Below are 14,378 nucleotides of genomic sequence, written 5' to 3'. Positions count from 1 at the left end.
ACAAGACAGGAATAGAATGCTTGGAGGCGGATCAATAAGGAGATATTGTAGTGGATAACACTGCGGTGGCATGCGACACAGCCAGGAGGACGCAGTGTGTGTGTTGTACTTACCATGTGTGTTGAATGTTATGTTTACCACATGGAAGGATTCAGTGATTATAAAATATGTGACAAACTTGACTTTATTTCATAACATAGTGTAACAGAGTAAAACAAAAGAGACCACCAGACCATAGAATTGAAGGTGCATTATGCAGTTTTTGGGGAAGAAGATTAATCAGAAGAGAAAGATCTTCATTGACTCCTTTTTTATGTTGATGCCTAAACAAACTAAATAAACAAACTTCTTCATTTTCATGAATAAAGAAACTGAATACATAAACTGACTTTAAAGGGCAACACAATTTCATACTGTTTTATTTTGTTTATATGCGACAGAACGTGCCACCTTTGTAACATCAAACAGTGTTCTGAGCTTGGGTGAGACCAGAAAAGACGACCTCTGGTCCCACCAGCTGACCCAAAACAGGTTGATACAGAGCGACACTTTCACTTGTAACCATGACGTTTATGTTGAATGTCTCGTGTTTCAGGTGCTGAGCTGAAGTAAGATGGCGGCAGACAGGATGGCGACTCCTCAGAGCTCCAGACAGAGCAGCTCGCTTTCTTCATCCCCAATGAGGCAAGTAGCAGCGCAGCCTTACCACTGTGGGTCTGAACACAGCACAGGCCAGCTCAGAGGTCAACACAGTCACAGTTGGTTCAGCAACCATGAACATCATTAATTCTTTTTAGGGATGTTCAATCAAATCCCTAGCACAACATAAGGATGTGTACCAGAGCTGGTGCCAGTGTTGCATGTATGTTTTTGTACTAGTAGATGGGAGGAAACGCAAACAGACTCACAATTTGCTTTGCCAAAATGTTGTATCGAGACAATCATGTAAAAACGAACACACACACACACACACACACAAAACAATGCAAACAACATTTGGACATTAATACCCATGATAGAAACAAATAACCCTTTGTTTTTATTCGCTGAGGTGAGGTGAGGCCTCATTCATACTTTGGCCCTCATCTCCTTCTGATAATGTGTGTAACCGTGTTAGACGCGCTGTTATCACGGCAGCTCTAATAGGAGCAGAGATTGAGGTTTACAGCGGTAACGCAGGGGTCTAGTTGTGTCGCTGGGTCGCCATCAGTGGTTTGTGGCGAGATGAATCTATCAGAGGTGTTTGTATTTGGTTCTGATTGGTCCATGAGTTGGAGGACTCACCATGATAACAATGTCAGAAAATGACTTTGAGTGCTGTTAATCAGAGAATTTTACCGTGAGTGAAACAGCAGGAATAGCTTCTGTTTGTCTGTTGTCTTAACTGCAAACGGCTTCACTCTAACCAACGGACCAATATTTTGGTCTCTGCACACTTAACACTTCATATACTATAATGCAGTTATATTGTTTGCGTGATGCACAACTCTGGAACTGAGCTGAAACTCAGACTACACAAACGTCAGATGGGTCATGTATGTGTTGAGAGAGGGTGAGGCAGCCCTCCTTCAGCTCACCTCCTTCATATCTGCCTTGGGAAGTATTTACCGGCCGATGCTTATTGGTTCAACATCACCAGACCAATATATTGGCCTTAGCCAGTATCCTAGATCAACAAATTATAGGCGGTCAATAGCAGCAGGTGCAAAGGTCAGAACCTCAGTGACAATACAAACACATGGACAAACACACACTCCCACACTCCCTGCCACGCACACACAAAACATCTGCCCACAGTTTGATTCCACATCTGAGGTGCCTATCAGCACGTAAAAACCACAGACTGAAACCAAAAATGCTGAAAAATCTGTCAAACATGTGGTCGAGATCATGAAATGAAAAGTGTGCATATACCAAACAATCAGAAACTGAGGCGAAAACTGAGCAGCGCTGCTTCCACGCTGACACCAAAAGTTGACAGGGAGGACACACCGGCCAGCTGACCAAAACCAGACTCTCGTTTCACATCCTTTTTTTTTCTCGTCTTATTAACTCACAGCCAATGAATACTCATCCAAAACCCATTGTGTGTTTTGAAACCGTCATGGTCGTCAATCTCTAAATAAACTATTGATCCTGGCTTCCAGAAGAAGTCTGGAGACACAAGACAAAACTCTTCTCACGCAGCAGTGATTTATGTCTTTGTTGTGTCAGATGCTGATGCTTCTTCCTTTTAAATGGGAAAAGCCTCCTCAGCTGCCGTGGTTGAGTGTATTTTCAGTCATCTATAATAAATTTGAATATATATCTTCTGACAGTTGTGTTTGCTACAAATGCATACACAGCGTCGCAGAAGATGTGCAATGAATGCCCTTGGATATCAAATCAGTACAGCTGTCACGCCATACACAGGCAGCCAAACACACACACGCACACACACACACACACACAAACATCTCTTACTCTCTTTCTTTGTCTCTCTCATAAATCCTGTTTGTGCAGCACATGGCTCACTAACAGTCAGTAAATCTAGTGATGAAAGGAGCCCAATGACTGAATTGTATTAAAATAAATTGCAAACACAGATGGAACGCCCACAGTGCACTCAGTTGACAAACATCTCCACAGCACTTCCAACCAGGCTTATCTGGAGGACCTAGGCCTCAGGTTTCACTCTGGAAAGGGCTCAATCATTACACCACACACAGGTTAACCAAGTTTCTGAGCTGCCGTTCGCTTGTGGGTTTCCTGGTTTGCCTCCATGTTGTGCGACCCAGTCGCCAGAATAAGTGACTTTCTGCAAAATCACAGATAAGATAAAACTGATTGTTTCTTTATTATGCAAATTTATGTTTATTCAGGTTAAATTCTTTCGTCACAGTGGTGACATAAAAAGCACTTGGTTTGGTTTAGGAAAACACCATGGTTTGGCTTAAGATACGTGCTATGGTTGCCCCAATCACAGATGGAGATGGTCCGGCTTCCCTTAAATAATAGGCAGCTTTGACGCCACAGAAATGGTTGGAAATGTTCACAGGTCGCCAGAAAAATATCCATGGATCAAGTCTCACCAGTGGCTTTATAATGTGAGCGTGGTACTAAAAAAAAATCAACCTTGGATTCATCTGTGGTTTGCAGCAATGTTAACTGTTAACATTTCATGGTGGCAACTAGGCTCCGATTTGTGTTTGCGGACCATGGAGGCATGTTGGAAGTTGCGTAAGTGTGGGTTTGCTGATGTGAGACTGCGAAGAATGGAACAAAGTGAAAGATGAGTCAGCTGGAGATGGTTTGAAACAGAAAAAGACAGCAGAATATCTTGCACATATGCCTGCATTATGGGCACTTTCATGCCTTCGGTGCATGCAAACAGGCATGTGTGCAGGCAGGAGGGTGAGTCAGAGACAAAGAGCACAAACAAAGGAGAGAATTAAGCTGGAGTTGGTTAGACTGAGAGAAACAGACTCAGAGTTCTCTTCTAGGTGAGTCTGGTCTTGGCTGCACATTAGAGGCCGTCTGAAACATCTGGGAGTCAGATGTCTGCCTGCTCGCCAGGATTCAGCTGTGCCAATCAGAGGCCTCAATATCCCCTTACCATGCTACTACTTCAGGAGGAGCACACGGCTGACCTTCACCCATGAAATCAAGGCGTGACTTGCACATTTAAAAAGTACCATTAGCCATATGCTTTTACCATCATCTTAGCTCATCCGTCACCCTTTTCCACAGTTTTCAGTGGAGCTGTGTCCTCTGTTTAGAGAGTTTTGTTCGGAGAGTTCCCCTCAGCAGTATTCTGTTTTTTAAGCAGAAGAGGAAAGCATTAACATCCTATTTGGTCTCTTTGTATTTTTGCCTCCAGATTTAATTCTTTCTGGGACAAGAGTGTCCTTGTTTCCTCCTTCACTCGAGGCCAAAGCCACAATGGTCTGGTCCTCAAAAATCTCGCAGCTCATTCTGCCCACATTTCCATTCACTCTGCCCCGCTGGACTGCGGTTCTGCTGTGGTATTTGAGAAAGATTTCCATTTGTTCACAAGTGACATCAGGCTTCAGGCTGCGATATTCATGAAAAACAGACACTGGATGACCATGGCGGGCTCCATCCCACTTCCATTTTTGAAAACTGTGTGGAGAATACGCTGAACTGAATCCAGTCAGATCCAAAACAGAAATAAAAGCGTGAATGACCACATGTTGCTGTGCTTCTTCTCCAAACAAGCTGCTTGGCCTGACAGTGATACTGCGTGAAGTTGGTGGATATTTCCAGATGTTTTTAAACATTTGATGAGAGATGTATCCAGAGTCCATGGATACTTACTAAACTAACAGATAATCAATCCCTATTGCCTGCGAGTCTCTTATCCCATTAAAACTTCCTCTTTTTGTTGACAAAATGTTTAATTTTCTTGTTCCATTTGTGTCTCTTTGTGTGAAATAAATGAACTAAGCAGCAGAAATTGTCCCTGACACAATTGTCCCTGAAAGTTGGTAATCTTGTAAACATCCATACTGATGTATGACTGAAGCATTTACTTTCTGAACACACAGGAGACAAAGGAAAGGTCAGTAGGAAAATATCATAGTTATAGTAACCTAGTGTTGAACTTGTTTATATTTTTGTTTGTTTCGGATATTGGATAGCTGTTCACTACTTTTTTTTTTTAATACATTTTTTCATTTGCACTTACTTTGTGCTAAACTGCAGTGCAACAGTTTCCTTTGGGATAAAAAACAAATATATGTTGTTATTATTATTATTAACTTAATTTATAGTATTTAATTATTTAGTTATTAGTTGTTAAATGACCTATTTGTAAGAAGTAGAAGTAGATTTTTGAGTCTCATTCCCAAATCTGATAAATTGCCTCCAGTGATGTCACTCAGTTGCTAAGTTGCATTGTTGGTAATGGCCAAAACTGGAGGCAATTTGTCAGATTACATGCAGCCTCCTCCGGAGCCACAAAATAGTTTATATTACTTTTTCACATATGCAGTAGTTCTCCCCAAGAGCTGTAAACATACTTCAGTGTGGAAAATTGATGGAATTACTCTTTAAATCTTTCCCTGTAACCTGCTTCATGTTGTTGTCCACAAAGTCCATAAAAGCATGGAGCCCATTTTGTATTTTAAGACATGTTAATTTCACACACCCTCTGACCAGACAGACCGAGCCTCACAGGGCGTCCTCTCTTTAATTCAAAACATCAGTGGGATCATTTGCAGTCTGCAGCAGCAGAACCAGGGTGGCATGAAGTGCAGGGAAACCATTCATCAAGTGGCCAATGCAGACATTACTCAGCCTGCGCTCACAATCTATGAAGTGTTGCTTCTAGCGATATGTAGAACAAGCCGGTAATGGGCAACCGCCCCTGAAGAACAAACTACTTCCTGCTGTTTAATAAGTACCTTAGCTGAGTGACAACAGGTGCTCTGCTGCTTAGTTTCCAACCTGCCCGTCTGCTGCTAACTAGCCATCAAGCTCCACAGCACAGAGCTGATACAATATGTAAAGCAAATATGTGACTACCACCGTGGTTTAAAGCGCTTTACTCTCATTTGTTGTCATTATCGTCATGATGCGATTAGGGAATGACCCACAGTCAGCACACGCTATGAGATGAAAGCTTACAGTGTGTTTTCATGCGGACATGGTTTTCTGTTTATAGCCTCAAACAAACTGACTCAGCCTGTGATGAGGGATTCTTTAGGAGGTGCATCAGAGTGTTACTTCTGTGTTTTCTTCGTCTAAGCTCGGTAAAGGGTTTCCCTCAGCATGGAGAGGCTGTCAGCAGACGATTCTGTCTTTAAAGCAGCCTGTCACAAAGTGAAATTCACTGTGCAATGGAGATTTTACAATTGGAATAAACATGGAATAGAAAATGTTTGCCTTGTTGCCTGGGGGTTGTCTGAATACTAATTCCTGTGATGAGTCACTGTCTTCCTCAGCAACAAATTCTAGATACCAATTATTTTCATTTGAATTTTGATGTCTGTTTATAAAAAATAAATAAATAAATAAATGTTGCATTCACTTTATCTGCAACCTAAGCCTTAGCTGGAGAAAAGAATATGAATGATGCAAATATACCTTTCTTCTTCACTTTATTGTTATTCATATATATAAGTGTGTGATGTTCAGAAAAGTTCTTGGTTTTGCCACTTATAGGTAGAGGTTGTTATCCAAATATCTGACCACATTGTAAGAAGTATTTCTTACAGAGATAGAGCTTTTTGTTCAGGAGCAAGATCATTTTTGTAACCAGAAAGTCTAGCTCACGGAGACTTCTTAATCTGAAGTCTTGCGAGAGGTGAATTGTTCCAGGAAGATGACTGTGGAAACGTGAGTCACAGTTTGAGAGAGCAGTCTGAAGTGTACCAAAAGCAAATGTCAGCAAAAATGAATTTTGTTGAGTCGTGGCTGAATATTTTGCTGATTCCGACCATCAAGACGAGGCAGAAAGAGAGAGCACTCTCCTTGAGCGAGACTGTTTCTGCTCACAGAAAAGATGATACTTCTTAACACTTCTACTACGTCTGTCTCTGTAGAAATAGTTTCCGCAATGTAGTCAGACATATAGAATATCAACCTCAGCCTGTCTGTGGCAACACCAAACACTTTTAATGGACGTAACTTTGACAGTCAGAGTTTCCCAAAAGGATTACATTGCAGCCATTGGAGCCGTGTTGTGGCTGGTAGCTCAGGCGACCTGCTGGCGCAGTTTAAAAGGTTTTGGTGTATGCATGGATATCATTTACTTCCTCTAAACACATAAACAGAGGGCCTAGGTTTAAAAAACACTGGAATTCCCACTGAAAAGTTGTTTGTTTGAATATAAAAACGAACATGGTCAAACAAACCAAATCCTGTTGAACAAGTGTCGTTCGACCAAATGCTTAGTTTTGTTACTGAACTCATGTCATGTCATACCGCTGTTGGCCTGATGATTATGAGTGTCCAACTTGTACGCAGTGTTAATTCAACATTCACATTGAAATTCCAACTAGGAAAGTCAGAGTTTTCAAAAAGGTTTGACATACCTGCATCCAAAAATCAGTTTAGCCCTCACACACGGACTGACTGTGCACTCCCCAGCGTCTCTCTGTCATAAACGTGGAGCTGAGCTCAGAGATAGTCGATTACTGAGCTGAACAGTCAGCAGCAGCCTCTCAGTGACTCATCCAGCGGAGCAACTCCGTGTCTCTCAAGCGCAAGAAAAGTTGAAAAAAGTGAATCATCTGTAAGCTCTGGTTATAATTTCCTCCCGATGTGTTACAGGGAGTGAACTCACTTTGATACCAGTCTTCTCTATGTCATCTTTATTGATGCAGATAAGCCAATCACATTTCAGATTTCTGAGAGGTTAAAGATAGTTTTTCCTTAATTTTTATGTTCACCAACAATGTTAAATTGATGCATTTTCCATTATTTATTTATCTTTGGACGCACAGATCAATCCATTAAAGCTGCTGATATTCTAAATTTTTCTGACTGTCAACAAATCCCATAAAACAACAGCAACGTGTTACTACGTCTCTCAGTACCTTCAGTGGCACTCAAAGTTTGGGCACACGCTAAACTTTTATTGACAGTTGTGCAGGATCACACCCTGTTTACTGTGTGCCTTGTTTAAAAAAAAAAAAAAGCTTAATTATGACTGCCTTGATATGACAATTTAGTCTTTTGTTTCATTAAACAGTATGATTGAATTTACTCACAGTAATATAACAGTATCTCCCTCTAATCTACTGAGAGAACAGAGAAATGAATCGACGTCCAAACCTGGTAAAAAAAAAAAAAAAAAACATGTTGAAAACTTTCAGTCGCATTTTTTACCCAACAGAACAACAAATAGGACGTCACGTCTGTCGCTCAGTTTGCTGACAGCCACCAGCAGATGAAAACGAGTGGTGCTTCATCTCCACAGGATCCCTGTCTGGGATAATAGAGCCGCTGTCGTCTGACCCTCTCCTGGCCCCGCATGTAAATATTTGTCATTCCCTGCGAGCTGAAGTACACCGCTTCCCCTCCTTTGGAAAACAAGCCTATTATTATCATCTTTTTTTTTTCCCCTCCCGCAGTGAGGGGAACGTTTTGTGGCTTGATGGAAGTGTAAATCAAGATGGCTTCATCCTTACGTAACTGTGGAAAATGGTTCGAAATGGCCACATTGGGTCAGATATGAGAGGAATTTTGCATATTGTTGCATATCTTTAATGGCTGTTTGTTCATACATTTTCTCAGAACTCAGAGTTTCACTTTGTAGCTGATAAACATTACAGAGAAAAAAAAATGCTAACAGAATCTGAACATTTTCTCTGGTTCTGTGTCATCCAGATAGAAAAATGTGCAGGTTAATTGAGTGAAATGAAGGAGAATGATGCCAATTAAAGATCAAGAGCTCTCCCCATCCTCTCCTCAGCGGTGGCAGTGACTCTCTGAGCTCATTGTGGCTAATTTGACTCACTTAGTTTGAGTCACTGTGTTATTCACCACTGTGTGATTAATATCTAACAAGAGATGAACCAAAGTGGTTTTAAAGAGGTTTTTGAATGTGAACATATAAAAGATTTTAAAAAAAGCATGGTTCAGTAGTATTTTATTTGCAAGGAACATTTAGGAGAAATTAATTCCTTTAATCACCGAGATTTAAACCGAAACTCATATCTCATCTATTTTCTGAAGTCACGATGATCACTATGAGGCCATTTACCCCACTTAGTAGAACAAGCTCCATATTAATGATTACCATGCTGGGTGACACTGTGCAGTTATTTATTCTAGTCTACATTTACAGCTAATTACATCGTCATCCTTTTTCAAATTGAGGGAGATTTATTTGCAGGAGAGAGGTTTGGATCTGCCCGCTCCGTGGCCGACAGATTTGACTACTTTTGCCTCGTTATTCCACCTCCTCAACTGACAGGTGATTGACTGAATGTTCGTCTCATATACACATAGTATGGAAATTTGAGCTCCATACTTAACACTTGACTCCAACATTTGTGCTCTGCGTTTCAGGACTCATTGTGCTGATACAAGATAATTTGGTGAAAGATTCTAATTTAAAGTAAATCTCAAATGACAGAATATGAAGGTTTTCTTGAGTGAAAATGTCACGTGGAATTCCATATGTAGTTATTTTTATATATATATATAGTTTATTTTTCCACATGTGAATAAAAATTCCTGTGTGTGAAATTTAGATCGATATGTGATTTGATAACAAATAGATGCAGCTCTGGCTGTGTTCTCCAAGAGTAGAATTGGAGGCCAACCTGAAATCAACAAATCTGAACAGGTCTGTTTTTATTGTGTTTTTTTCTTTCTTTTTTAATGTATGAACTAGACTCAACCCTAACGCAGTTGATATGAGCTGCAGCATTGAATTTATTTTGCCCTGTCACACAGTTTTTACCATGGCCCCAGCTTGCCCGTTTACCCTGATGACCATAAAAAGGGATTGTTTTATGGACATGTATTTGAAATCGCCCCCAAAATATAAACGTATTTGATATCTATGGTAACACATGTACTGGAAGACAAATAGCCTCTGTGTTGTGTTCAAAGTGTTGTCATGTATATACAAAACTCTTAACAGGACATAAAGCTCCAACACAGGTAGCTCCATTACTTATTACCACTTATAGCATAATGTCACTTCTTACTTTTTTTTACAATATATTTTCGCCATATTTTCTCGAAAATAACTTGAAAGCATCGTGTCAATTTATGTGACCCAGCCAAACCTGAACCTGGACATTATTTCCAAAGTTTTTGTTAAAACCTAATCTACCTAGCCTGTCAGGTTCAGTACAGTGCTTCATACTGAATTGCATTTTTTTCCTGTTTACTCCTTTTTCTCAGAGTAAAACTGGCATACTAAGAGGAGCAGTTTATGGTGATGTCTTTGAGGTCAGCTGTGTTAATGTGCCCTAGCTTTTAATGAGACCTTTTTCTGACCTTAACAAAACTCCTCATTGATTTTCATCTGTAAACGGCTGCCTTCTGTATGGTTTGATACTGGATTAGGTATAATTGGTGTTGTGGCTTTCTAATGATCCAGTCCCGTGCGACCAGCTCTGGCTAAAAGCTGAAACCAAATACCTTCCCGGAGGATGTTATGCATTGATGCTGCCTGTGGCTGATCAATGACAAATCTTTGTTTTGAGTGTACACACAGCCACAATGCCTCTCTTGAGCCACGTCAACCAATGCTCAATCCCAGTGCAATATCTCTCCCCAGTGAGCTGCCATTTCAAACAAACTGCAGACAGTACCCAGAGAGTCAGGAGGAAAATATCAAGCTTCATTATAGATCTGTTCCCATGTGTTGACTCACAGCAGAGGTGGCTGTTGTGGCCATCGACCTGTCTACTCTTCAGGAGCTTTGACTCGCTGGGTGCAGGACTCTGGTTTGCTCCCTTAAGCCTGCGTTCATTAGAGTTGGGGCCGGGAAGAGATTGAAGTGGGGAGGAGTGTTTGCTCGATGGAGCCTGTTGTCGAAGCGTCTCCACGCTGAGGAAAAATGACGGGTTAAATGAACACGTGTGGAAACCAGCAGTTACTGGTGGATAATTGACCTCCAGCACACATCATTGATTTCAGGATGGTGCTGTTTTACTGCTGCAGTTTCTGGTGGCCTTTGGAAATACTGTAAGGTTACTATTACTAGAACAGACAAACTCAAGGTTTAATCAATACCTTACCTTTGATATTGGCAAGCCGATTACAAAAACATCACACGTTTCTAATCAAAAAGGTGGAATACTTGGAAAAAGGAGGATAAGGAGGAAAGCAAGGGTGGCACAGCCAAGTGAAATGATCTGTCATTATCCCAACAATCAGTTTGAATGTATGAGTAACCACTTCCTTAATTTTCTACTGATTGAGCATGTTGTTTCTTGTGGAGGAGGCAAAGATGATTATGGTTTTCTCATTAAAAATCAGACTAGACTTTATCAGCGGGCCAGTCAGCATAAATGACTTCCCGGATATTAGACTGTGCTGTTCTCATCAGCAGTATCTATGTGATACGAAGTACGTTTTGCATTTTGCACTTTAATTTTCATATCGATGACAAGCAGCAATTGTATGTTTATTCCCTATCGATCAATCAGTTCAGAAGTAGGAAATGGAATTTTCTTTGCATACACCAATGAGTCGAGGTCAAGTGAACTTTTTCCAGTCTACTGACCGCTCAAAGCGCCAGTCACACACACATTCATACACTGATGGCAGGTGCTCCCATGCAAGGTGCCAAACTGCCCATCAGGAGCAGTTTGGAATTTCATCTTTATTTTGATGTGGGCCATTGATTCACATAAACAAACTGGAGAGATAGTCAGATGTGCTGTGATGTATATTCAATCAAAATCCAATCATTTCTAGGTCTCCAACGAGGTCATCATTGAAAGCACATGCAAACTCAATCAGTGTGCATTTGTTGCATCTTTGTACGGAGATTATAATGCATCCACTGTTGTTTTAAGGATTTTGATGCTGTGCATGCCATTAAAATAGAAGTTTAAATCTTCATCTCTTTCTTTCTACAACTAGCTCTGACCAGCTTTATGTTCATTTCTCCCACAGTACCCGCATGCAGTCTCTCCAGGTCGACTCGGTCCAGCGATGGATGGAGGACCTCCGCCACATGACTGAGGTCGAGTGTATGTGCGTCCTCCAGGCCAAACCCATCGGGGTGGAGGAGGATGCCCAACAGGGGGAGCTGATTGTAGCCGCGGGGGTCGGCGCAGGGGACCACGTGGCCAGGAACAACCTCCAGACGCTCCTCCGCCGAGCGCTGGTGGTCAGCACAGAGCTCGGCAAGATGTTCCAGCGACTGGAGAAAGGACGTTGGCAGAGGGTCCACAGCACCGCCGTGAGGGCGAACTGCCACGTGCGTTCTCTGGTACATGAGTACAGTGCTGCCCGAAGCACGCCACCTGAGATGCAGAAGGTGACTGTTCATTTTGGAATTCAATTTGATGCCTCCACAAGGTTTTATGCCGTCAGAGTTGAGCTTAAGAACTGAACTCAGGCACAGAGACTTCCTGAGACACCAATTTTGTTATGCAGTCTATGGCCATCTTCAGCAGACGGTGATAATGTACATTTTGCAAAGCACATATAAAACGCTTAATAGCAACGACAACGCTACATAAAACACAACATTTTTAATAGGTGACAAAGTATGGACACATGCTTGATTGTCTTTTAACTATGATTTTGAATTGATTTCAAATGAATATGTTTCACAGTTTCTAATGAGTCACAGCATGAGTGATAAACATGTCAGAAATGCTGTAAATTAAAGCTGAATTTGGATTTATCCGCATCGTAATTATGTAATTGACTGTCAACAAAGCTTTGGAGCGTTTTAATGTAAAGGGGGGGGGGGGGGGGGTATGAAAATGTACCACCATATTCAAGCATTTAATGTGGATTATTACCCTCATTTAATGGAGAAGAATTACCCTGTCATAATATTTGATACAAAGCCATTTATTTTCTGTGACGTTTGTGTTTCTTCTTTACTTTGGTTGCAGTATGAGAAATCCCTGCTGGAAAAGTGTATGGAGCTGACCAATATTACAGAGAGGTAAAAATCTTCGAGCTAAACGACAATAATAAGGAACAATGTTAAAAAGTAGGTTCGCGTGGAAAACAAAACCAAAATGACGTTGTACCCACAGGTGCCTTCACACAGACGATGAGTTCTTCCTGAAGTCCATGAGAGAGGCCATCCACGAGATCCTCACGGACGTCAGTGATTCCTTCAGCAATATGATTGACATGGCTTTAGCCAATGAGATCCGGGTACGCAACCCCCAGCTCTGAGATGTTCACATGATATGTTCCTCCTCATGTGTTCAAGCAGGTGTTAAACCCGAGGTCGGCAGTACTCATCTGTTTGATTTTTGAGTCTATAATGCACGTGGCCCAAAGAACAGAATCACCTCAGGCCTGCTGCTGTGATGCATCGTCATCTGTTTGGCAGACACACTGTAATTTAAATGTTTCATTAGTTACATACACTGCACATGGGTTTAGCTTGGCTCTAAGTTGTTAAGATGAAGAAATAGGGCAGCAGATAAATAATCGATAACAGTTTTGTTTAATGTGGCCAAATCTAAAGACCGGTCCTAATGCAGCAAAACATGATTCGAAATGTTGTGTTTGAGGTTTGGGGTTCGTCTACACAATGAATTGAAGACAATGTAAAGTCCTAACAAGGACAGCTGCGTAAACCTTTGAGTTTGTGCGTGCGTGTGTCTGCTATTGAATCCATTGAGATACTGTTACCCATTTACTTACTGTCCTATACTTAGTGTATAATAGGTTTAATGGAAATGTAAACACGCAGGGCTAGGCTGCATCATCTCTGAGTGAGACAGAGTTGATGGATGCCGCACTTATCTCTATTTATAGGTTTTAATGGACTTCTCTTCAAGCAGAGCATTTAAGTAAGTCTATCGAGATAAAAGCAGAAAAAAGAAAGTGAAGATGAAATTGTTCAACACTTGGTATACAAGCACAACCTTAGGCTGTCATTGAAATGGCGTATGCAGTAAGGAGTGAAAATGCTGTCATTTCATTTCATTTTCTTTTCTTTTCTTTTCTTTTTTTTTTTTTTAAACTTTTGTGTTTTGAGTCGTTGCAGAAACATCCTGCAAGGAATTTCTTAAAAACTCACTTTAAAGACACTTACTTACAAACACTGTTCGAAAGCAACTGCGACTGACAATGTGAACTGCCAACAGAACAAGTAAAAATTGCTTATAGACTCATTAGATGTGACTTTCTAGGAGATTCTATCTTACAATAAGTGATGTAATATAATGAAAATTTTCTTATTAGAAATTAGAGGTGTGTACTTTGTAAGAATTTGAGTTTTTGCGGTGTTAACTTCTGGAACATTTGATCCTTGCAGGTCCTCATTAAACAGATTGACTCATCGGACAACATTCACACCATCGGCAGTGCCATCAGCAACCTGCTGTCCCTCACCCAGGACGGACCTCAGCTCTGCAGCATCATTGCCAAGGTACTGTGGACTCTGTACCTTGATCCTCCACCGTAACACCACCTTATTCATTTGTTTGGAGCTTCAGCCAAGACTGGGCCAACAAGCGTCTCCACTGAAGCAAAAATCTGTCAGGTCCGATCATGACGTCAGTGACAAGTCAGCAGCATGATGTATTATGTTTCTATGTGTGCGAATCTCTCATGGCCCTCCCACGCAGGCTTTGGTGGAGGCAACTTCATTTGATATTACATTCCCACCGCTCACTTCATCCTCGACACACCACTGTTATGATCAGCTCCACCTTTTGCTCGTCATCCAGGCCAGCAGAGCCGCGGCTATCTCTTGATATAAG

The 14,378-nt window shown here is 41.3% G+C and overlaps 1 protein-coding gene across 4 annotated transcripts in view; it reads left to right on the top strand.

The window, feature by feature from the left end:
- Window positions 1-14,378, top strand: part of LOC119023683 (protein inscuteable homolog) — a 55,086-nt gene that overhangs the window by 22,443 nt on the left and 18,265 nt on the right. For all 4 annotated transcript variants that reach the window (XM_037105766.1, XM_037105763.1, XM_037105765.1 and 1 more), the window contains exons 2-6: window positions 596-684; window positions 11,590-11,956; window positions 12,546-12,598; window positions 12,693-12,816; window positions 13,931-14,044. In XM_037105766.1, the coding sequence (XP_036961661.1) occupies window positions 614-684; window positions 11,590-11,956; window positions 12,546-12,598; window positions 12,693-12,816; window positions 13,931-14,044 (729 nt within the window). In that variant the 5' untranslated portion in view covers window positions 596-613. The remainder of the gene's footprint in view (window positions 1-595; window positions 685-11,589; window positions 11,957-12,545; window positions 12,599-12,692; window positions 12,817-13,930; window positions 14,045-14,378) is intronic.

This window comes from Acanthopagrus latus, chromosome 8, assembly GCF_904848185.1.
Source record: "Acanthopagrus latus isolate v.2019 chromosome 8, fAcaLat1.1, whole genome shotgun sequence".
Lineage (NCBI taxonomy): Eukaryota > Metazoa > Chordata > Actinopteri > Spariformes > Sparidae > Acanthopagrus > Acanthopagrus latus.
This window is presented reverse-complemented; position numbering and strand designations above follow the sequence as displayed.